This window comes from Taurulus bubalis (genome assembly GCF_910589615.1).
Source record: "Taurulus bubalis genome assembly, chromosome: 8".
Classification (NCBI taxonomy): Eukaryota; Metazoa; Chordata; class Actinopteri; order Perciformes; family Cottidae; genus Taurulus; species Taurulus bubalis.
The window spans coordinates 17,642,596-17,666,000 of NC_136596.1; the positions used below are offsets into that span (position 1 = coordinate 17,642,596).

At 42.2% G+C, this 23,405-nt stretch overlaps 2 protein-coding genes across 2 annotated transcripts; both read left to right on the plus strand.

The window, feature by feature from the left end:
- Positions 1-399: 399 nt before the first annotated feature.
- pxnb (paxillin b) lies at positions 400-19,628 on the plus strand (the record flags this gene model as incomplete). The annotated part of the gene is made up of 11 exons (XM_079222913.1): positions 400-412; positions 10,843-11,051; positions 11,389-11,474; positions 11,572-11,711; positions 11,786-11,969; positions 12,876-12,990; positions 16,368-16,529; positions 16,614-16,787; positions 16,876-16,957; positions 17,073-17,221; positions 17,344-19,628. 11 exons carry the CDS (start codon positions 400-402, stop codon positions 17,608-17,610), a joined length of 1,581 nt encoding a protein of 526 aa, XP_079079039.1. The 3' UTR covers positions 17,611-19,628.
- A 1,008-nt stretch (positions 19,629-20,636) lies between these two features.
- rnf181 (ring finger protein 181) lies at positions 20,637-22,934 on the plus strand. Its single transcript, XM_079221947.1, has 5 exons — positions 20,637-20,726; positions 20,817-20,953; positions 21,123-21,238; positions 21,356-21,430; positions 21,536-22,934. The coding sequence occupies exons 1-5, from the start codon at positions 20,641-20,643 to the stop codon at positions 21,593-21,595; spliced, it is 474 nt and encodes a 157-aa protein (XP_079078073.1). The 5' UTR covers positions 20,637-20,640; the 3' UTR covers positions 21,596-22,934.
- Positions 22,935-23,405: the final 471 nt, after the last annotated feature.

Consider the following 23,405-nt stretch of genomic DNA (forward strand, 5'->3'; position numbering starts at 1 on the left):
TGTGTCTCCTGTTTTTCTTAAGGCGGATGCAGTAATTAATAATCACATGAAATAATGAAGGTTAGCTTAGAAATCAGTGAAAACATTCGATGCGTGAACGCACACAAATTGGCACAAAAATGTACTCGCAAAATGTCAGCAGTCGCATTAATTGGCTGATGTGTCCCTTTGCGTAATTCCAGTTTCTGGCCGCTAGATGTCGCTCATCACCGAGTCTCAGTCAGAGCGCGCGCTTCGCTAAAGTACACATGCACATATTGCAGCGCGTTCACGAGAGCTATCCTGACCAACTTCCAGGGCAGCAGACAGTGGGGAAGTTTGGAGAGCGAAACGCAGACCTCGTAAAGTTGAGAAGCTACCAAACAAAAAACTGAGACAGGCCAAAGCCAGGCAGCCACTATGGACGACTTAGGTAAGTTACGAAGTTGTTTGTAAAACGCTCTGTTTTTCCACAGCCGATAGCGGGGTGGAGGACTTAACGTGACGACGAGATTTTATGTTGAAAAGACAGTTTCTGGGTCACCTTGCTCTGCAAAATGCTGCCTAGTTTCTGCCAAAAAATGTTGCAGTGCACTATGGCTGAGTAAATGTTTGCCACATTTGACCCACTTTGACTCATAAAAGCATCGTAGTAACTTAGCGGCTGGGCATCGTTGGCCTTTACCATCTCCTTTTAAACTCTCCCCCCCCACCCGTAGTAGTAACGTTAATGTGTCTGATAATTAGACGCTGTCCTGCACATTTAAACAAACCACGTTCAATACGTGTGCCAGAGGGAGGAGATATTTGGCTGACATTTTGACACAGAGCTTCAGCATTACCTCCTCAACTTTTGCCCACAGGCTATTCATTCCAGCTTTGAAGTGGTGGAGTCAACAGGCCTCCCCATTTAGACTGCTCGGTGCAGCACAATGTGAGCTCAACCCTGGCTGGCTTATAATGTATCTCCTGTCTGATGGAGGAGAACTGCTAGTAATACCTAATTAGTGACCATACAATATACTTTGTTGTCCTTTTGTGAAATGGAAATAAACGGAAAGCCTTGATACATGAGACAAAAATGTTATTAGGACAATAGAACAACTGGAAACTGGACTGTATGTAAAATACTGTGATATGTGATTAGGGGAAGCCATACCTTAAATTAAAAGGAAGAAGAAAAAAAACACCCCAAAGAAACCTCAGATCTTATTTATATGTCAAAGGTACTGTCAACACTTTCTCCAGGAGGTGAAACAGTACAGTATTATTGTTGGTAGGACCCTGACCCTGTGCTGTTATCCTGTTGTTTTCTGCTACAGGGCAGGTTTAATATATTAGATTGGTCTAGCTGGGCCGGTACATGCAACACAGACCTTGAATAATGGGGATTCAAAACCCTCATGCTGCACAATTGCCTGTATTATGATGAATGCACATTAACATTGAAATGTGCCTTTAAATCCTGTGGGATACAGGCATAAATGTACGTTTCTCTACCAGCAAAGTACAAGTAATAAATTCACTGTCTGAGTTGTTATTACTACACAATAGTCAGGTTTTTAGAATAGAAGATGACCTCTGATCATGTTTGGTTATTTGGCAACATTGCTAGTTAGAATATAAGTGGAAGTGTTCACGTTACATTACCTGTTGCTGATATTAAGGTATATTTGCCATGATTTCCTTTGTGGGTTTTTTATGGCAGAACTGTGAATTGGGGCTGTGAATAACTAACTTGTTTTAGTTATTCATTAACATGTTGGATTTTTTTGCTCCACAGTTTAGTCTACAAAATAAATGTGAAAATATTGAAAAATGCCATTCAAGCATTCTGAACCCACAAAAGAACATTTTCTTTCAGCTTGTTTTATATGACAAATGGTTAAATACTCAAAATATATTTAACACACAGTGATGCAGTATATTCTGAGAAAAGCAGCAAACATTTGACTGACTGATTTTTGGGCATTTTTTCTCATAAAAATTGTCACCAATTCATTTTTTGTCAATCGATTAATCAGCTAATCTTTTCAGCACTATAAGTGCATTTTATCTGCTCTAAATCCAATTCCAGCAGTGATTATATGTGCAGCTCTGTGCCGTCTATCAGCTCCATCTGTTTTTTGTGCTTCACTTACCAGTCACCTCTTTGGTTCATCGGCCCTTGATCTTTGGCATTGAACCTCTGAACTTCTAATTCTGGTTGTTGTAGTTTTCACCAGCTGGTCAGTTTGCTATATTTACTTTGCTAATTCAGAATAAACCACTTCTTAAGCCTCTGTCAGGTATCTTTTGCAACGCTCCCATTGTACTGATCTCCCAAAGTATTAAAGTAGTAAGAGGAGAGACGATGTGCCTCATTTTCAGTTTGTCCCGGTCTGAGAATACCTCCAGGGCACATTCGATGCTCTAACTCCCGAGGGCCACTGAAAGAGCCGATTGTTGGTTGAGAGGCAGCCTGCAGTCTCACTGAAGCAGCGTGAACAGCAGGCTGATGGAGGGGGCGAGGCTGCTGAGGAATGTCGAACATCACTCTGTGTTGGGGTCCAAGACCAAATACTCTCTGGGTCATGACTCACCTCCTACCACTACTCTCAGCCCTGTGCATGCTGTCACCAGAGGGAGGCTGTCAGTTTCAATCGGTCCTTAAAATGGGCCCCGTGGTAATTACACTTATAGATTGTGAAAAACTTCTTGAGCTTTGAAGTCTGGTAGCCTGACGATCACACAGCTGTGAAGTTAAGTTGTCCACTCTCAGGATTTAAACGTTTTTGTCCACATCATGTGGAAAAGCCCTCCCATTTCCTCACTAAATATGAAACAACAAACCACGTTAAATGCTTGTAAATCCTTAATGACTGGTTTTCTGTACTTTCACTAAACCCCCCGCTAACAAGCCCCCATGGGGCCTTGTCTTGAGGCTCATTGATGACTGACGGGTCAACATGGAGCTGTTTGGAAACCTGATCACACTCCACTCGACCCGTCTATTTCATTCTGTGTATATTGATCTCATCACATTGCTTAACATTCGAGGAAGGGAATTCCCTCAGCATAGTGCGAGCCCTCTTCCCGTCTGTTCCTCTGAGTCAGAGTTTTCCAAATGTCTACTCTGATTAGTCTTTTACAGTCCGGACCATTGCAGCCAGTTCTTGCCTTACTGTTGTTACTGATGTGGCCCAGGGGACGAGTCCTCACCCAGATGTGGCCCTTAGACCACATATGACACACTGTCCTCTGGCTTGTCCTGCTGCTGGGTTTCATGTTTGAGTGGTATGAAGCTCAGCTCCGCTCTCTGTGAATTCCTCAGGATTGTGTGAGATTCAGGCCGACTGACCTCACTGTGTGCAGGTTAACAGGGAAGAAAATGGATTAGCACAGACACACATCATGCTGGAGGGCAATTACTAAAGTGAGAATAACACTTTAGCGTGATTGACTTTCCTTCTGGTTGTAAATTCTCTCTGTTCATGGATTACCAATGAATGAAATCCAGGGCCGAATTACTGACACGGTCATGTGGCCAAGGAGACCAGACCCTGAAGGGCCCCTAAAACTAGAGGTTCACTGTGGTAATTTGACGAACATCATGCACTATTAGAGCCCTGTCTTTCAGTGTGTCATAATATAGTTTTAGTACCTTGAATATACCTATTCTTACATAGTGCATTTTCCCTAAATAACTGTGTGTTTAAATCAGATTACAACCAAACTAATTTGGGGAACCCAGGGAGAGTCTGGCCATTAGTGGGTTAATGCAGCCCAGATGAAATCAAAACAGTCAGAATCAGTATATTTATTTGATAGACTGTTTAAACAAGGGTCTTGTATTATCATACAACACCGTCACACATGTGTTATTGCCACTTATTATTTTGCTGTCTCCTATACAGACAATAACGGAACTAGTAGGAGTCAGGCTTGCTAACTTTGTAATACTAACATGCAGAAATAGTCATCTGTACTGTTTGTAAGTAAGGTCATGTGCACTGTTGAAGACAAACATGCCGTAATCGTCATTTACTTAACTTTACTTGAGGAAACAGATAGTGTGCATTAGCCTACCAATGCACAAACATAGTTTACATCCTGTAACCCCCTGAGTAGAAACACAGGCACTATTTACTGTTTAGATGCAGACAGGCTTCAAAGCAATGTGGGCTTCAGTCTTTATTTTGCACAGAAATCTACGGGAGGTGGTTGTTTGGGCTGACAGTAGTACCTGCTAAATATGCCTTTTGTGAACACACAGCAGTGTTGTTAGATTTACTGTAATATTATCAGTTGATCACCTTGCAGAGGAAGCCCTTATTCTCCAGACAGAAGTAAAAGTTGGCTGTTGTAGAAGCAGCGTGGTCTTAAATGTTTACAGCGTCTGTGCAGCATACCAAAAGATCTTAGAAGGTCTTATGTGCTCTCTGTGTCCTGGTGTGTCGGCAGCACAGCGTTAGTGTTACCAGACAAGCTTTCATCACCCCATGAGAGCTGCAAGGTTAGTGCATACCGCCCTAACCAGTGGGCTCGCCTGCTTGGATAGAGGGAAGCTCCTGGCTGTAAATCAGTCTTGTTGCCGAGCTCCACACCCATCCTGTTCTGGGTCTGGGGAAGAGAGAGCTGCATGGCTGACCTCATCGCTTAGGCAACAGACCCTGCCCCACATCCTGAGGAAACAGAGGAGAAAAACAATGAGCAGAGTCAATGCTGGAGGCCAGCGGACTCTGGTAGAGTGGGCAGCTGTGGGCTGTGTGTGTGATCTGGCCAGAACAGCGTTTTCCCTATTAAATGCTGTCGTACCACATTGTTGCTTCATTTTGCGACGACCTTATACTCTTTTTCTCTTGTCATGCTGTTTCCACGCCTCTCCTGTTCCCTGGCCTTGTAACTTGGCTCAGAAAGCAGTGCTGATTATTTTCCTGACAGGTCTGGGTAATGCAGTAGGAATCTGAGTCCCTGCTGGTTTCTTCTAGCATTACTGGAGCTGGGGACATGGGGTGCATGTTTAAAGACAGAGGAGCTTCTTGTCTGTGAGCAGGGCCGGATATCTCACTTCTGTTTTCCAAAGTATTAAACGTCAATGCTTTATTGATAACTGAGATATGTATTTGCAACACTAAGTATTAAAAAAAATGTCAAATAACAAAACGCTTGCTCATTTTGGTATCAGATCTAATCAGTTTATGTTTAGAAAAATTCAGTTGAAATGAGATGATGAGTCAGGAGAATAATCTGCAACTATTTTCATCACTGATTAATCGTTTCAGTGATAAGATATTCTCTGGTGCCAGCCTCTCAAATATGAATGTTTGCCTGTTTTCTTCGTTTTCTTCGTATTAATCTTAATATTTTTAGACTATTCAACTTCGGCTTCAGTTAATTGTTGAGCATGTTCTACTATTTTCTGACATGTTAAGCACCGAATAATGTCAAGAGAATAATCAGAAGATTGATCAATAATTTATCCAATGACTAAATCCATCAGGATTTAACTGATGGCTGTTTAATGTTCTGCTCTTCTATAGGAAGGCTACTAGTTCGGAGCACAGCTTGGTGTTTTCAGTCAGTGTTTTAGAGACGAGAGACAAGACGGCCTTTCTTTGAGGATCCTCCTCAATCTACCCGATTACTCTCTTATGGCACAAAAGCCGACTCGGTGTCACTGGCACACGGCCCTCAAACATGCATGGGTATGAATGTGTCCTCAGTGACTGGGTGTCAGTCTTCAGACTTTCCCCTGTCATCTGATTTACTGGTCTGTGGGGAAGTGCTTTTATTTTGGTCCAGCCTTCTCTCAAGGGGCGTGTCATCTTTCGGATATGGGGCTGCCTTGCAGTGTATTTTTGGGTATGTTTATTTTGAAGTAATCACCCTAAGATGCTTCTGTCTTTCGGAGGGTATGCTATTACACTCATTCATTCTTTGTCTGTATGAATCTGTGTGTCCTAGTGTACACATGGGTGGAGATCTGTAAAGGCACAACATTTATTTGAATATTCTTCTCTTGGTTCATCATTTAATCTTTTTGCTGCTGGTCGATATTCTCTCTTTCTCTCACATTCCCTCTGTTTGTCTGTTCCTGGTTTCTACCCAGCCTCCCCTGCCGGTCTCACTGGCATCTCCCCCTCCGCCCACCTCTCCCTGGCCCCCGTCTGTCCTGTTTGATATAAATATCGTGTCGGGTTGGCCTGATGGGGTAGGGTTTCGCTATGGGGCTGTGGCCATCTTGCTCTTTTGCTCCCTGGCTATAAACAGGTGAGCTGTGGACCCTGGTGGGCTATCACCAGTACCCACATGTTAATAGAAAAGATTAGACAGTTCCCCCCCCCCCCCCTCCTGCCCCGCCCGCCCGCCCGCTCGCCTGCCGGCACTGTACACTATGCTCTGTGGGAAATGGGTAGTAAAAACATTGACATCTCCCTTATCCTGGAATTCAAAGCATGCTGTAGTTAGTGGAACGGGTCCTGTAATTGTCAACACATTATTTTAATTTTCTGGACAGACAAATGGTATTTTGTATTCAAGCACATTCCTCACAGGCTTTGTACCTAAAATCCTGAGGTTTAGTAGGAATGTTTGTTCTGCTTGAGTAGATTGCATCACAAAGCATTATTTTGTTTCCAGGTAAGACAGGTTGCATGTTAAATGATGCGTCACTCGGATTAGGGCAATCATATACTCTGCACCCTTCCGAGAGCCACCTTCCCCATATCCCCCCGCCTGATTGCTTTCTTTCTCAGAAGCGGACAGAGGAATGTGTGGAATTCCCCATGCACCTTCGTTCCCATCTGATAAACACTGCAGGACTGTGGCAGGGCCTTGGGTGGATGGATGGGAGGGGGTGGTATGTGCACAGGCAGGACTGTACATGCACCCACTGCCACAAGAATGTGTACAGTATCCACAAAACTGGAGTTGTTTGTTGAACGTAATGAAGATTAGTTACCACAGTGTGACCACAGATGGTTCCCAGGACAGAGTGAGCCACTGTTATATTGTTGACTGACGTTTGATGAAATTCATCTTGTTATTAGTCCCAGTCATATCCTTTTTGATGACAGCTTTATTCCTCCAGACCTTGCACAATGGGCTATTGAGTCAGGATGCTGTTAGAGCAGAATTGGACTTTGTCCACTACGGCTCCTACCCCCTGTCTGAAATGGAAAAGATTAGCCTGTTACTTGGCTTACAGAGCACTATTGCATTCTTAATGCTTCTAACTCTTCATGGACCAAACATGTCTTGAGACTGAGGAAGGCTTGTTGTCCGTCCTCATGCCAAACTCAATGCTGCCCTCCTCAGGGGAAATTAGGGAAGCAAGCTACAATTTCAGTAGGATCTTCAATCTTTATCCTTTTATGACCTGCATTAAAATGATAGCCAAGAGATGCATTTAATGGAGTGGTGTGTGTTCGTTGCAGGCTGCTTAGTGGTAGGCTACAAATGGATATGAGCTGTGAATTATGGATTTAGAAATTATACTTTTCTGATGCTAAATTTAAACAGGCTCGGCTGTGTTACAAGTCCTTCCTATTGGCCTGTTTGAATCTTTCTTTATCCCGATACAAAAATAGCTGAATCTTCTGTGGTGCATCTCCCATTGTGATTATAGTGCCATCCAGACCCCGCTGTAACTAACAATAATTTTTATTATTGTTTCATCTGCGGATCATTTTATTTTCCTTTTTAATATTGAGAAAAAAGGAAAAATCACAAAGTTTCAGTTTCACAAATTCCCAAAGACCAACGTGACACCTTCAAATCAAGTGATTTGTACCAGTAGTCTAAAATCCAAACATATTACGTTTACTCTCACATACTATAGTTAGAACTAAATACTGTTTGGCCTTTTTGCTTCAAACATTACTCAACAGTTAGTTGATTGTTAAAATAGTTGCATATACATTTTCTATTCAACAACTGATTGAGTAATTGCTTAATAATTTCAGCTTTAATCTAAATCTTCTTTAAATCCCGTTTATGTTCAACTCCCGATCCGCATTCAAGTCAGCGACGCTGAGAATAAAGGGCTGAAAGCAACACTTAGATGACACTATTTTTCACTCAGACTGTCTAATCTTTCTACAAAAAATAAAATAAAAGCTGTTTTCCCCACCAAGGAATGAATACAGGAATTAGACGTTGCAGATGGAACAGTGCTCTAACGGTGATGATGCCCCCTGTTGAGAGTTTGTGGGCCTGTGCCTGAGTCACAGATGTGTAGTATCAGCAGGTGGCAGGGAATATAATGAGTGCACAGACACATTTATAGTCTCATAAGTCTTGGCTCTGTCTACAAGTGTTTTGGAAGGCTTTAGGCAATACGGCTGTCCCCTTCGTCAAAGCCAGAACGGACCTTCTAGGAATACATTTCCATAATTAGCCTTTCTTAAAGGCTTTTCTTATTTTTGACAGCTTCTAAAATCTTCTAAGCTACAAGAGAAATGTAAATCCAAGTCCTATTCTGTATTTTATATGAATCACCTTTGTTCCAAAAGCAGCTGTGGTATTTTTCTATGTGGAGGCTTTGTTTTATGAGTGACAAAGTCAACTTCGGCAAGACCTTGTTCAACATGTCAGCACCAGGTGCAGATTATTTTGAGCTGGTCATGATATTTCAGCACATTTGCAGAGACATGGGCTACACACTGAGCTTACTGCTTTAAATAGGCGTGTGCTCCCATGCGGTTTACGTCAAACTTCATGACTTAAATATTTAGCTTCTGGGCTGGATCTGCTTTTGGTTTGAAGATTGGTTGCAGAATATAGTGAAACTCTGACATGCGAGAGTCTCCAGTTTATCACACTCCACTAATTGCAGCCCATCTGAGTGGAACATTTAAACTTAAAGTCACATGCTTTTGGATGTAATTTAACATAACAGACCTAACGCTGACATGTGTAAAGTTACAATCGTAGTGAACAAATTCATTTGTAAGTGCAGATTTGAAGGGGAAAATCCACTTATTAGAAACATTTTCAGTGTTAGTTATTAAGATAAAGGTGCACTGAAAGAATACCATTATTGAAAGGATAATGTCTCTCTCAAACCACTCCCCCCATTAGGCTGGCAACATGTTATTACTTCTTGTGGCTCACACTAACTTTGTCTTTACTGCTTTGTGCTTCACACACATATACACAATCACACACACACACACACACACACACACACACACACACACACACACACACACACACACACACACACAAATGCTCACAAACACACAAACACGCATTTAATACTGCTCGGAAGATATTACAGATACAGCAGGTGGAAACAATAATGTGAGTATATATACTATATTTTTATTATATGTATTCTTGGATTACAGGAGGCACTGCTTTATTGTTTCATTATAATATTGCATTGTGATGTCTTTGTTGTTAGATCTGTTCATGTTGACACAGACGGAGGACAAACCTATCTAGTGTGTTCCAAGCCAGAGGGAGCGGGGACTTGATTTTCCAGATATTCTGTGCATATGTTTTTCATGGTCACTTGATTGCGGATGGTATGAAGGCAGTGTGTGCTATTTTCACAGGAAAGTAGGGTAGTGGCCTTGCGAGTATTCAGTGTTGTGCAGTTAGACTTGATCCAAGTCTCTCTGTACTACTCAGCTTCAGCTTTGACTTTTAACGAAAATATTCAGTTTGCTGCTGACGTACATTAGGATGAATGTAACCGTGTGTGAAAGAATTGTGAAGTATTTGGAGAAGTAGGATGATTCAGTTAACAGAAAAATGACTCTTATATTTTTATTTAAAAACACCAAGAATTTATATTTAATTTATTTTTAATTTACTTATCGCTTTCTGAAAGAGCTCCTATTCAGGACAGGAAATACAAGTTTTCATTCATGAACAGATTTAAAATGTAGAGAGTATTTTAGAAGCCTGTCTAGCCAGTGGTCAGTTGGACAGTTTTTGACCCTGCTTCTCTTATGCTTGAGTTTAAAAGTGTGGTAACTGCTTGACTACCATTCCAAGCCTCTGTATTGTAACAGTATGCAGTCGGTGATTGCTTCTATTCTGGACAGGCTGAGAATGGATGGATTGTGTGATGTAAGAGTCTATTTTGCTCCTGCGTTCCTGTGAACACTCAGCAGGGTAACACTGTAGCCCCTCAACCCTGGACTGGATTCAGAAACACTTTCTGTTTGTCTGCTTCTCCGTTCTTATCAGTGTGTCTTGTTAAATGTGTCAGTGTGTCACACTGATTCTCATAAAACAGAGACTTATCAAAGACATGCAAACTTACAGAGGTATAAAATACCGTAATGACAGATCAAGCTCATAGACGGGTAGCTCTCATTGTCTCGTTGTATTTATAGTGTGGACCGATCAAGAAAAGTATGTTGGGGATTTCAGAACGATTTTTTTATGAAGTCCCTACGGGTTTAGGTATGAAGTTAGGCTCAGTGATATACTGTACCATGCTGTTTTTGTCACAGGGCTTAACCTTTCTTTTGAATGATCTGCGCTTGAGGAAAAAGCTTTTTTGGGAGATGGGTTGGAATGAGAGACTCACTCAGACCCGCTGCCATTGTCTGTTTATGGCCTGACACCACAGTCGGTAGTCACCTCAGAGCACCCAACAACCCAGTAAAGAAGGAATTGGTCTCCAGCGCAACCATGTTTGCAGGTCGAAATATTTTGCGAAAACAATTCAGGAATTGGTCTTTGGTGTATTTGCTCCAATGAACAAGGCATTACTGAATATGCTAAAGATTGTTGTTTAAATGAGAGTAAGAAATATGAAGATTATTTATTTAAACGGCCAAACTTGTGGAACTAATGTATGGTTTATTGTTTGGTAGGTACAAGATTTATTTTTGCTAAATCCTTAATTATCAATTCTTTCAGACGCGTTACTGGCGGACCTGGAATCTACTACATCCCACATCTCAAAGCGACCTGTGTTCTTGTCTGAAGAGACTCCATACTCCATCCCCAGTGGAGGACACTCCTACCAGGATGTGTCAGTCCCACCTCCAGTCCCTCCTCCACCCTCAGCCGAGGCTCTGAACGGGTCCCTGATAGATCAGCCGGACTCCCACCACACCTCTCAGCAGGTATGTCGCTGTAGTGTGACCATGCATATTTTATGAACTAAGGTTTCTCCATGAAGCCATTTCGCAAACAGGTTTGTCTTAAAGTGCTTAACAAGCATGAAGTACAAGAAAGTGACACGGCACGCATTACATTTGGTTTCGAAAGATGTAAAAAGAAGATTTGATATGTTCATGTGCTTGTGATCACAATCTCTGATATCAAACTCATCCGAAAAGAAATATGAGAGGGGAAATCAGTCCTGCAAAGGTAACTGGGTCCAGATGAATGTCAATGTCGAAAGCCAAGTGGAAATTCTGCTCAGGTTTTCTCTATGTGTCACTGATGTGTCCTCTGCAGTCATTGGGTTCAGCCCAGAAGAGCTCATGGTCCAGGGACAGTAGCAGCTCTCCATTATCTCACATTGAAGAGGACCACGTCTACAGGTATCCTGTCACACGCTTGAAATGTTGTATGTATCCTTGTCATTTTCTTTAACCGGTAGTTACTATTAACAGTTGTCTCTGTCTGTCTCCACTTCAGTTTTCCAAACAAACAGAAGTCAGTAGACTCATCAACAGCAGCCATGACCTCTGCCATGGGCAGTAACCTCTCAGAGCTTGACAGACTGCTGCTGGAACTCAATGCAGTGCAACAGAGCTCCCCTTCATTCCCCACCACAGGTACATGCAAAGCCCCAGCTTTATCAGGTCTGTTTGTGGTGAGCACAGTTAGTTTTACTGTTGTGTGTCCACAGAGGAGGCAGCTCCACCCTTACCGTCCTGCAGCATCACCCACTACGAGAACGGGAGCTCCCCTGACATCATGGGGAGCCCTCCCCCTCAGGAGAAACCCAAGAGGAATGGAACGAGGCTGGAAGAGGCCCGGCCCACCATGGAGAGTCTGCTGGATGAGCTGGAGGGTTCAGTGCCTTCACCCAGGTGCTTTATATCTGTGTCCCACTTGAAGCCAGGGTGAAAAGCATTAAATCAGCAGATACCTTGAGTTGAGGTTTTATAATCTGTATTGGCAGAGAAATAGCTTGAACAGTGCATCCCATCATTAGAGCCTACTCTGAACTACTACTCTATCAATCAGAGCTCCCCAAGACGGATAACACTGCTATCTGAAAGGACCAGTTTATGTTCAAGATCATATTAACGTTCAAATTGTAGTTTATGGACAAGAGTATTTTGAACAGGCTGCTCTCGGTTATGTTGTGGAAATGCTTTGAACACATCCTCAAGTCACGTCACATGGTAGTACATGCAGGGAGGATGACTTTACGTAACGTTGCTTTCTTCCCAACTGGTTTTACTTGGTTGAATAATGTTACATTGATTAGCATGCTTGCTAGCTTGTTTTAACCTACATCTGCAGCTGTGTTTGCATTAATCTATGATCAATTTGTCATGATTTCTAAGCATGTAAGAGATGATTTCATAGATGAGTTATAGCCATAGACTGGGTGTCTTATAAATTAGACTTCCACAGAGAGGAACCTATCAGTGTATGAAGTGATCCCTGCCTGGACAGAGTGGGACGCCTGTGCTGGACCATTGTCCTTTGTCTGCCTTTAGTTTCATCTTCTAAAATGCTAAATATGGCAGTTTCGACTTCTTGTCAGACATATTCTCAGACTACTAAGACTATTTATCCAGCTTTACAGTGGCATCAAAGTGGTTGCAAGTTAGTTTTGTTTTGTCTTTCTGATGTTTTAGGATCAGGAACACAGAATGACAGACCTTACTTCCCCAGAACGTACATGAATGCCAGCAGTCAGTCTGTTTGTAAAGCTTCAATGTTTGCATGTAATTACAAATCATATTATAATTTGTATTTTCCAGCTCCTCTGCTCACCACAGCGATTTGGACACGCCCTCTCAGCAGCAAGCCCGAATTTCAGCTTCCTGTGCCACGAGAGAGCTAGACGAGCTGATGGCCTCTTTGTCTGACTTCAAGGTACAGAGCATCATGTGTGGCTACTGGAAAGGCTTCAACAAACACACATTTCTGTTCATTTCTCTGTCCTCTTTCTCTTATCTTGCTTATGCTTCTATGTCCTTCAGCCCAGTTCTTTGGGCTGTCTGCTTGACCCAGCAGGACCGTCTTCCAGCTTTCCTTCTCCACCAGCCTCTTCCTCCATCACCCCGGTGGCTTCTCCTTTCCTTAGTCTGTCCCATACGTCTGCCTGTGCCTCTCCTCTGTTCTCTTTGCCTGCTGGTCTAGAGCTGCACATAGACGAGGATGGAGGAGATGGTGGCATGTCAATGCCCCATGCAAACCGTCTCTGTCCTCACAGTCCTATATCCTCACTTTCTGCAGCCAGTGACCTAGACCTGGACATAGATGTGTCTGCCACCATGCTGTCATCCCAAAACAAGTCTCTGCTTGTCCTCTCTCAAGCTGCTTCCTCTAACTCCAACCTTTGGAGAAATAGCACAAGTCCTTCCAATACCACCACCACCCCTTCACTAACGTCAGTTAACACTGTCCTGGACCACAAGTCCTCCAAGTCCTCTAGTCCATCTGTAGAGCGAGTCTCACCCTCAAATACTGTTGGGAAATTCCCTTATTCTCCTGAGACTATGAGCAGGGGATCTGCTTCTTTTCAAGACATTGTTTTGAATTTCTCTACTCCACCTCCTTTTAAAAACCTCACCCCACCTCTTTCGGCTCCAAAGACTCCTTCACCCATCCCCGCTGCTGTCTCTATAGCTCCACATTCTGCGCATGTTTCCTCAAAAACATCCTCGCCATCTCCAGTCTCTCCATTGATGGTCCCCTCTCCACTGGCCTTCACTAGCACCAGCAGACAGCTGTTGGAGTCGGCCCCCGCACCCCAGAGAGCCAGTCCCTTCACTGCACAGCAACACCCCATGGCGGAGCCCTCTTTGGACGAGGCACTAGACAAGCTGCTGGCAATGAGTTTTGCACAGAATCACTCAGCAGCACATCTGGAGGAACCACAGCTGATGATGGAGGCAGAGTGCTTATGCAGAGGAATGCAGGAGATGCACGAGGAGCTCATCCTGCCTATGGACAGAAACAGTGTGCAGCCTGACACTTTCACGAGCGCCACCAACACCATCACAGACGACTCAATGGACGGAGGAACTGATGGGAATGGAGATCTGGACTGGGCTGATGAGGAACTGTCTATGTCCTTCCATGACGGACTGGATGGCACCATGACGCCTTACACCGAGAGGCCATATACAGACGGCAGCATGACCCCGCTGACAGAGGCCAGCTGGATGGATGAGTCCATGACCCCGTCTTCATGCCCCGGGACCCCTGACGTTGCCCTGGACCTGCCTCTGCTACAGACTCCCACTATGGACCGAGTCTCTGCTTCCGGACATGTATGCATCTCCCCTCCTGAATTGACACAACATGGGCTTGTTTTACTCACATTGTTTTGCTCTTGCTCCAGAGACGGATGCTTCCACACCTAGCTAGCCTCTGCTTAGAGGGTTTCTTATATTTCTTTATGAAAAATGAAAACATGATACCAAATATTGATCTGCTAGTTTGCTCACTAGTATATTTTTCACACTTTGTTATTTTAAGACTGATACAACAGGGATTGTTTTGTTAGCATTCAATATCATTTCTCAAATCTTCTTTAGCACGATCAAGTTGGGCTGAAATAATTAGTTAAATAATTGATTAGTCTATAAACACTATGAAAGGTTTTCTACTTTTCTGTATTTTATATTATTTTAAAGTGAATGTCTTTGGAATATAGACTATTGGTCAGATAAAACCGAGCAGGCTTTCGGTATTTACTTTATTGTTTTTTACCTTTCATAGATGACCACATTCATTTATATATATATATATATATATATAAAAACCAAAAAACAGCATCTGCAAAAATACAGATGAAAAAGTATTTTTGAAAATGCATCGTCAGACAGAAGCTAGTGGAATAGAAGGTAGCTTAAAAATAGAGATGCTCTTTGTAACCAATATATTTTGCTTTGATTCTGCACTCATAAATGTATCACTGCTTGGCAGTACTGAGCATGGCACTTATAATCTTCCTTACCTGTTGCACCAGTGTTGTGTGAAGGACCTTAATACCATTTGCGCTGTGAAGTTGGTGTGGTTGTTGAGAGACTAGGAAGTCTGTGAGGCAGATTCATGGGCCGGGTTTTTTTTTATTTTGAAGGCACCTGACATAAGCATGCAAGAAGTGCATGACGTGTGATTCTGAGCCCACTGACCACAGCATCCTGGCCTGTCATGAATTTCTTATAAATCTGAATATTGTGTGACTCACCTGCTGCCTCAGAGCTCTGCTGTAACTGCTTCAGCTGGGTTATGTTGGGTATGGACGTATGATGAGATGCTCACCATTCCCTCTTAGATAAAATCAGTGATTAGGCGGACTAAGGAGACTCCTAACGTGCACCCCATGTTCCGAGATGGTCACCTGCGGAGAAAGATGGGACCCATCATTGTAAACAAGAACACTTCTCAGGACCGCCTCATAGAGGAGCTTCAGGGCAAGTTTGGGATCGGCCGCTCAGAGCGGCGGCGTAAACAGTCTGATGATTGGCTGACCGAGGGTGTCATCGTCACATGCAAACCTCAGCGTTTCCGTCCCGATGGGGCCGGCAGTGAGGTCGACAAGGTTGGCTTCAGTGTGCTCAACAGTTTTCCAAAATATTTATATTCCCAATGAATTCACCTTTAGTTTTCTACACACCTTTCTCTCTGTGCTCCTTCCCTTCTCTCTGTTTTTCTCTCCTCTTTGTTTAGATCATAACTCCCACAGAGTCGCCTGTCCCTGTGAGGAAGGTGCTCCCGCCTCTCTCTCCCCCCGCCCTTCGTCGCCCTCCTGTTATAGAGGAACCTAGGCGACTACTCCCAGTACAGCACCCCCCTATCCCTACACCGCCACCTCTCCCTCCACCTCCATCTCTCCCTCCACCTCCTCCTCCCATTCCCCTTACACGACTTCCCCACATCCAGCAACCACTTCCCCCACCTCGGCAGATTATAAAACCAACACCAGCACCAGCCCCGATTCAGGAATCTCCTGCCCCCAAACCAGAGCCCCCTCCTCCTGTTCTTAAAACCCCAAACCGCCCTCCACCAGTGGAGCCAGTGATACCAATACCTCCAAAAGTCCTGGTGTCAGTAGGCTGCCAAACTGAGTATGACCCAATCTTCCCTCCAATGCAGGCATGAACCCCTGTCTCTTATCCCTTCTTGTTTTTCACAGCTTTACATGTTTTAATCTTTGTAACATACAACTTAATTTAGTTCAATGTGTTTATCGGGCACATCTTGAACACGTAACTAATTTGATAATTAAATAATTTCAGATTATGGCCCAAGGGAAGGGCGGCGTTCCTGGTGGGGCGCCGACGCAGGTCAACAAGCTGGACAACATGCTCGGTAGCCTGCAGTCTGACCTCAACAAACTGGGAGTACAGACAGTAGCTAAAGGAGTTTGCGGAGCCTGTTGTAAGCCAATTGTGGGACAGGTGAGATACCTTTTTAGAAGATAATACGTTGGTAATATAATTTTCAATGTACTTAATGTACAATCCACTTTTCTGTTTGTTTAGGTGGTGACTGCTATGGGCCGCACGTGGCACCCTGAACACTTTGTGTGCACGCACTGTCAAGAGGAGATCGGCTCCAGGAACTTCTTTGAGCGAGAAGGACAACCGTACTGTGAGACAGATTACCACAACTTGTTCTCCCCACGGTGCCACTACTGCAACGGGCCCATACTGGATGTAAGTCACTGCTGTTTCCATACCTATGTGGTCATGTCTGTTGTAGATTACAGTCAGCCAACAACACGTGTTGTCATGTCCCGTACAGAAAGTCGTGACGGCGCTGGATAGGACATGGCATCCTGAACACTTCTTCTGCGCTCAGTGTGGATCTTTCTTTGGCCCAGAAGGTATTGGGATTTGTTTGACTTTTGTATCTATAGTCCACTCATAGTAGCACAAACAATAGTTATTGTTTGCATTTCTGTTGTAATTGAATACAATCTGTTCGTTATTTCTATGAAGGCTTTCATGAAAAGGATGGAAAAGCCTTTTGCAGGAAGGATTACTTTGACATGTTTGCACCAAAATGTGGCGGCTGTGCCAGAGCCATTTTGGAGAACTACATCTCAGCGCTGAGCAGCCTTTGGCATCCGGAGTGTTTTGTCTGCAGGGTCTGTATCTTGTCATTTCTGTCACTCGTGTTATTTTATGTACCTGATCTAGGCTGGATATTGTTCAACAAAGCTCCAGAATAACCACATCTTCCTCTGCCCTCTCTTGTTTTTGTTTACAGGAGTGCTTCACCCCGTTTGTGAATGGAAGTTTCTTTGAGCATGACGGCCAGCCTTACTGTGAAGTGCACTACCACGAGCGCCGTGGCTCCCTTTGCTCCGGCTGTCAGAAGCCCATTACGGGACGCTGTATCACAGCCATGTCCAAGAAGTTTCACCCGGAGCACTTTGTCTGTGCCTTCTGCCTGAAACAACTCAACAAAGGCACCTTTAAAGAACAAAACGACAAACCGTACTGCCATGGCTGCTTTGTCAAGCTGTTTAGTTAGGGAGTTAGGGAGAGCAGCTATGATCAGAGCTAAGATCAGTGTCTAAAGCATCTTTAGCACAGGTAGGGTGGGGATGGGATTTATTGTGTTTGTATCAAAGAAGGCTGTCTGTATTCTGATAGAGACATTGGAAGTGTGTATGAATTAAGTATGTGCATGGGGTTGAAGCAGCATACAGTCTCTGCTAAAATACTTTTAACTTGTCTTTCTGAAAAACCCTATTTTCAGACTGCCAGCTATGCATTTTGCATTGAGGCTCTTAAACAGTAGGTTTGAGTTGGTCAGTAGGCCAAGGTGTGATGCAAATGTACTCAAAAGGTGACATTACAAAGGTTCTTTTTTTTTCAACTCAACATTGATATATACAAGACTAAAGTTTTTTTCTTAAACCCAAAAAATGTGTTGGATATTTTTCAACAGGCAGAGAGCTGTAATCTTTTGTGTTTTCAAATATTTTTAGCTATTTTTATCTTGTTAGATGGTGGTGAAATTTTACTGAACACTGTAGAAATTCATGAAATACTAGGCATGTTTGACATGTTGCTCACTGGTTGAGCATGTCATTTTAGAAACCATAAAAAAGAACCATAAAAATCAGACAGGAAGGCGGTGACCTATAGTTTTTTAACATTACAATGTAAACTGTTGCAACGAAAGAGGGTACAAAGCTTATTCCCACATGGTGCAAAGTTGGGAAGAGCAAATGGATTAATCCATAATATCACTGTAGCATTGGCTGGAAATAGTCTGCATCAGCATTCACAATTATTTTGTATGTGTGAAAAATCTAGCGTGTTTACACTTTCAAGAAAACACTTGTGTATAAAAATGATGTGTTGATACCAAAATGTCACAAAAATGAGTTTGAACTGAGTGAATCAATTTTACAGTCAAAAAAAATCAGAGTGACAAAACACACCTTTAAAAAACATTTTTTTAGCAAAAGGCAAACACATGGACGCATGGATGAATATGTTCACAGTGCTTGTCAATGACGAAGTTCAGTATGTAGTCATCCACCAGTAGCTGGTCACTCTTGGTCACAGATGTTTGAACAAACTTTGCCTATTTGTGCTGCCAAATCATTCCTTGTATTTTCACAGAAGAAAAGAGAGAACAATCTGAAATCATATTTGTGTCTCTTACAGTGAAGTGGAATCACACAAAGATATTGGGAGTATATTGTGCATCTCTTAAACTACCATTAGTGTTTCTAGGTACATCCTGACGAGATCTTTGTAAATATCAAATGCAGCTACAATGTAAGCAAAACCCTGGCATGCTTAGCATGTACATGTGTTTCATAACCACTCATTCAAGGGAGAGGGCTGGTGAGGAGGCATAGCAAAGATATTTTGATATGTTTGGTATCATTACTGTATTGAGAAGCTGATGAATGTTCACTATTTTGAAATGGGAAAAATGTCCCTGTGATATTCCAATGACTCTGCAACTGTGGATTAACAACTTTGTATTTCAGCATCAGTGTGTATTCCTGATGTAAAAGGCTGTCTCTCTGTGCCATTGTATCAGTACCATGTCTAATAACACTGGCAAATTCAGCAAAATACTGATAACAGGTCAATAGTTCGCAGTTATGTTTTCATGTATAAGTCCGCTGAAAAAGGATGGCTGTAAAAGAGAGAAGCTGGTGGTCAGTTGATGACTCGTTTCCCTCAGCATCTGAGTAGCATCTACTGGATGACCGCCAGGTTGAATCTCGACACGGGATCATGACATGCAGCAGATATATCGGGCCTTTTGTCTTTTTCAGGGAATTCTAGAGCCTTAAAACTTTTCTCACTCTATTTAAGATATCATGTAACAAGTGTCTTTTCCAATCAATTTAGTAGAGTGTTATTTAACCAAAGCCATACCTTATTTGAGTTGTGTTTGTGTCTCTTCATCTTTTTGTTCTTTTCACTCTGAATGTCAGTCCTAATGAATAGTGATATTCCTCGCATCTCGTCTGATTAAGCAAATCAATTCAGTTTTGTTATTAAATAGTATACAAGGGCTTCATTTGTGATATTTTTTATTTGATGTGTACATGCTATACTTGCACTCAAGGAAACACCTAAAGAAAACAAACATTAGTCCAACTTCCATTTCAAAGATTACAAAAGAGGAGTGGAGAAGTTATTTTGAATGCATGAGCAATAGAGACATGTAGAAAATTACCACTGCCCCAACATTCAAACAAAACAAAAACTTAATTTAGATAGTAAACCAGATGTTTTGACTGAAAAGCAGCATATATAACTTTAGAATGGCAGTACCCGCCCCGTACCAGGCGGTGGGGGTAAAGCAACGCTATTGTTGGCCAACCGCTAGAAAACGTGAAGAAGAAGAAGAAGAAACGGGAGCCATTCCGTACTGTGATTGGACTAAAATATCAGATGGTTTGTGTCGTCATACCAGGGAGAATGACATGTTTATTTTGGCTAACATTTCAGGTAAGTCAAGCTAATGTTTTAAGTGTGGCAGATAGTGTGTTAATGTATTATTTTATACACTACGGAATGTGTATTTGTACAAGTTTAATACATTTGAAGGACTCGCTGGCGTCAGACTTTATCCGTCTCGGTTATAAGTTTACCAAACTCATTACATACCGTTAACCAACATGCAACTATGTGTCCTTGTTGTAACGTTTTGAGTTAAACTTTTTGTCAATGAATGCCATTGTTTGTCGTTTGTATTTGATAAATTAAATAATCTGTTTGGATTGAAGCTTTTAATTCAGTTGTAGAGCAGCGCCCTTTAGTAAGTATTTACATATCGTATAGGGTCACACATTTTGTGAATGGGTTTCACACTGATTGTAAAACCAAGTAGTTTGGCCTCCAGCAGTGTGGTGTCCCTGTGCAGGAATTACTCATCACTCAAAAGGTCATGCCAAATCCCTCAGGTGTATTTTTTAAACTGTCAGCCGGATTTATGTATTATCTAAATGTAGCTAACCTACAACATCCCTATGTATTTCAGGTATCTTAATGCAAAGTGGACTCAAACATTGGCGGAACCGCAATGGCATCCTACTTTGATGAACACAATTGTGAGCCCACCAACCCAGAGGAGCAGTATCGTCAGAATGCACTACTTGAATTGGCCAGGTGAGGTTAAACACACTGCAGACCCATTGTAATGCTTTACATTGGTTACTATTGTTCAGTGATGGATGGATGGTTGGTCTTTGTGTATAGGTCTTTGATGCAGGGCTTGGACTTGATTGACTCGGGGGCGTTCGACTTGTCCGACTGGGATCAGCGTCTTCCTCCTCCTGCTGCCAAAACTGCTGTTCAGACACTTACGGTGGTCATCATTTCTCCAGAGCAAGCTGGTGACAGACAATTGCTTCAGTAGAATACTTACAATATATTAGTCATATTTCACTGATATTCAACAAATGCGTATACATACATTTATGATGGCAGAGGGAGCGATCATGCTTACAGACGGGCTCAGAGAAAGTAGGGAGGGATTTAATTGTGATTGTTTTTATCTTACAGATAAAGGTCTCAAGTGTCCTGTGTGTTTGCTGGAGTTCGAGGATCAAGAGACAGTTCGAGAAATGCCTTGCAAACATCTTTTCCACTCGGGATGTATACTGCCCTGGTTGGGCAAGGTAAAGCTGACAAGTGTATCATTTAGAATTTAATTCCAAATCGGACATGTTTTGGAAAAGTTTGAGTGGCTATTTAAAATTCCTTATGAATCTTTTGCTGAATGATTTCATTCATAGACCAACTCCTGCCCGCTGTGCCGGCTTGAATTACCAACTGACAATCCAGAGTATGAGGAGTTTAAAAAAGACAAGGTGAGTATGTAAATATGCTTTGGACGGTACAAATGAGCCTCATCTTCGAGCTGTGCTTTCAGTATGGCATCAGTCCTTGGCTGAATATTGTTTTCTGTCCTGTAGGAGAGAAGAAAACAGAGGGAGCACAGGCTAGAAGACTTACATGGATCCATGTACACATGACTTCACTGTGCTGTGGTGCACAATGACATTTTATAGAAGATTATAAAAATGGTTTCAGGAAATACATGACTCTGCATTCATGCCATTTCGTGCAGAATGCAATTTCAAGCATGCGGATGGGAAAAACTCATGTCGGCCTTATGTCTGTAGTTATGAGTCAGAAACATAAATGACATCTTCACTATCTACCATTGGGCAAAAAGAACAGAACTACAAGCGGCAAAGCCCCCATCACTGACAGTTTTATCTAAATAAAGTCCCAAATTAAGAATGTCACACAAAGCTAAAAAAAAAAAAAATTGGTTTGACCTCAAGGCTAGCACTTGGGGTAACCATCTTGGACTAAAGTGTGGCCGCTCCCGTTCGGGTAGCAGACAATATTTCTGCTCTTTCCATTCATTTGACATGGCATGAATGCAGCATGATCATTGAAAATGCTCATATTTCAGTTAATGTTCTTTTCTACGTAGTTGGGGTACAAATGTTTAAATTAGTATGCTTCTGACAGTGGCCCTGAAGCATTTCTGTTTTTATTCCTTTTTGATTTAAATCTATAAGCTTTTGTCACGCAAAAGAAAACATGTTCAGCTGTATTTGTCAAATTATTATGATTTACTTAAACACAGGAGTATATTTTAATCACCGACTCTTTTAGTTTTTCCACAAACAAATCATGTATACATTTTGAGAGTGCACTCCAGCAATGCAATATGAATAGTATACACTTATATTCTGCATTTTATGTCGGACCATCCCTGTCGGGTAAACCCCACACCTTCCAAGCCCCACTGTCACAGGCTTTCAGTACATGTGTCGTCTTCAAGCCGAGGGACAAACTGAACACTCTTCTAGAGCCACAGAAGACATTATACAACTATTCCACTGGCTGAGCAGCACCCATGCCGAATAAACTGACCTTTTTGTGTAAAATTGTTTGGTTCCCCTTTAACTGGTCCCGTGATGTTTGACGAGGCAACTCCTCTCTTCTGGCCTAGACAGAGGAACAATTATTAACATAACCAGAATGGTCTGGATTGGTTTTGATGCTTCTACGTAGCATGTAGATTTATACCATTTCTACTACAGCAATAATCTGGGAAACACCAATGTTTCCTATTTGTGCATGTAGTAACACACAATATTGAACCTGCAACCTTGCTGACTCAATTTAGGTGGGATGTTTAACCAGCAGTATATATGTGTATATTTACACAGGTTAGCCATACTTTCTTGTATGCCAAAAGTTGTTTCTATTTGTTTCAAATGAGAATATATAATCTGACCACTACAATCTCCCAAAGATTTAGCTTCAGGATGATACCAATACTATTTCACACTATAAATATAACATGTACTGTATGACCATGATGTCATTTTGCTCTGTTTTAAACTACAATTTACTGACTGTTGTTGTTTATAAGGACACAGAGGCAATTTTCTGTTTAAAGAACCACCCATGCAAAACCTCTAATGTATCATTTTTATATCATGTTTGAATATAAATGTGAAAAGAAAATACCTAAATGATAGACAAATCATACATATTTACAGAATTTATTAGAGGTAACTAAATCATCTGTGTTTCTGTTTTATACATTTGTATTGACATTGTTTCTGTGTTGCTGCAAGAGTGTGTGGGATAAGGCTGAAACATCAATTCATACACCTGCTGCTGACGCACTAGACTTACTTACTGAGTGTAACCTAAATTGGGTTGCATAAATCAGCTTTAGTTTGAGCAGTAGCAGGTCGAGGCAGTCCGGTGATAAGCTATATACATATTGTAAATATCACTTGAAATTTGGTAGTC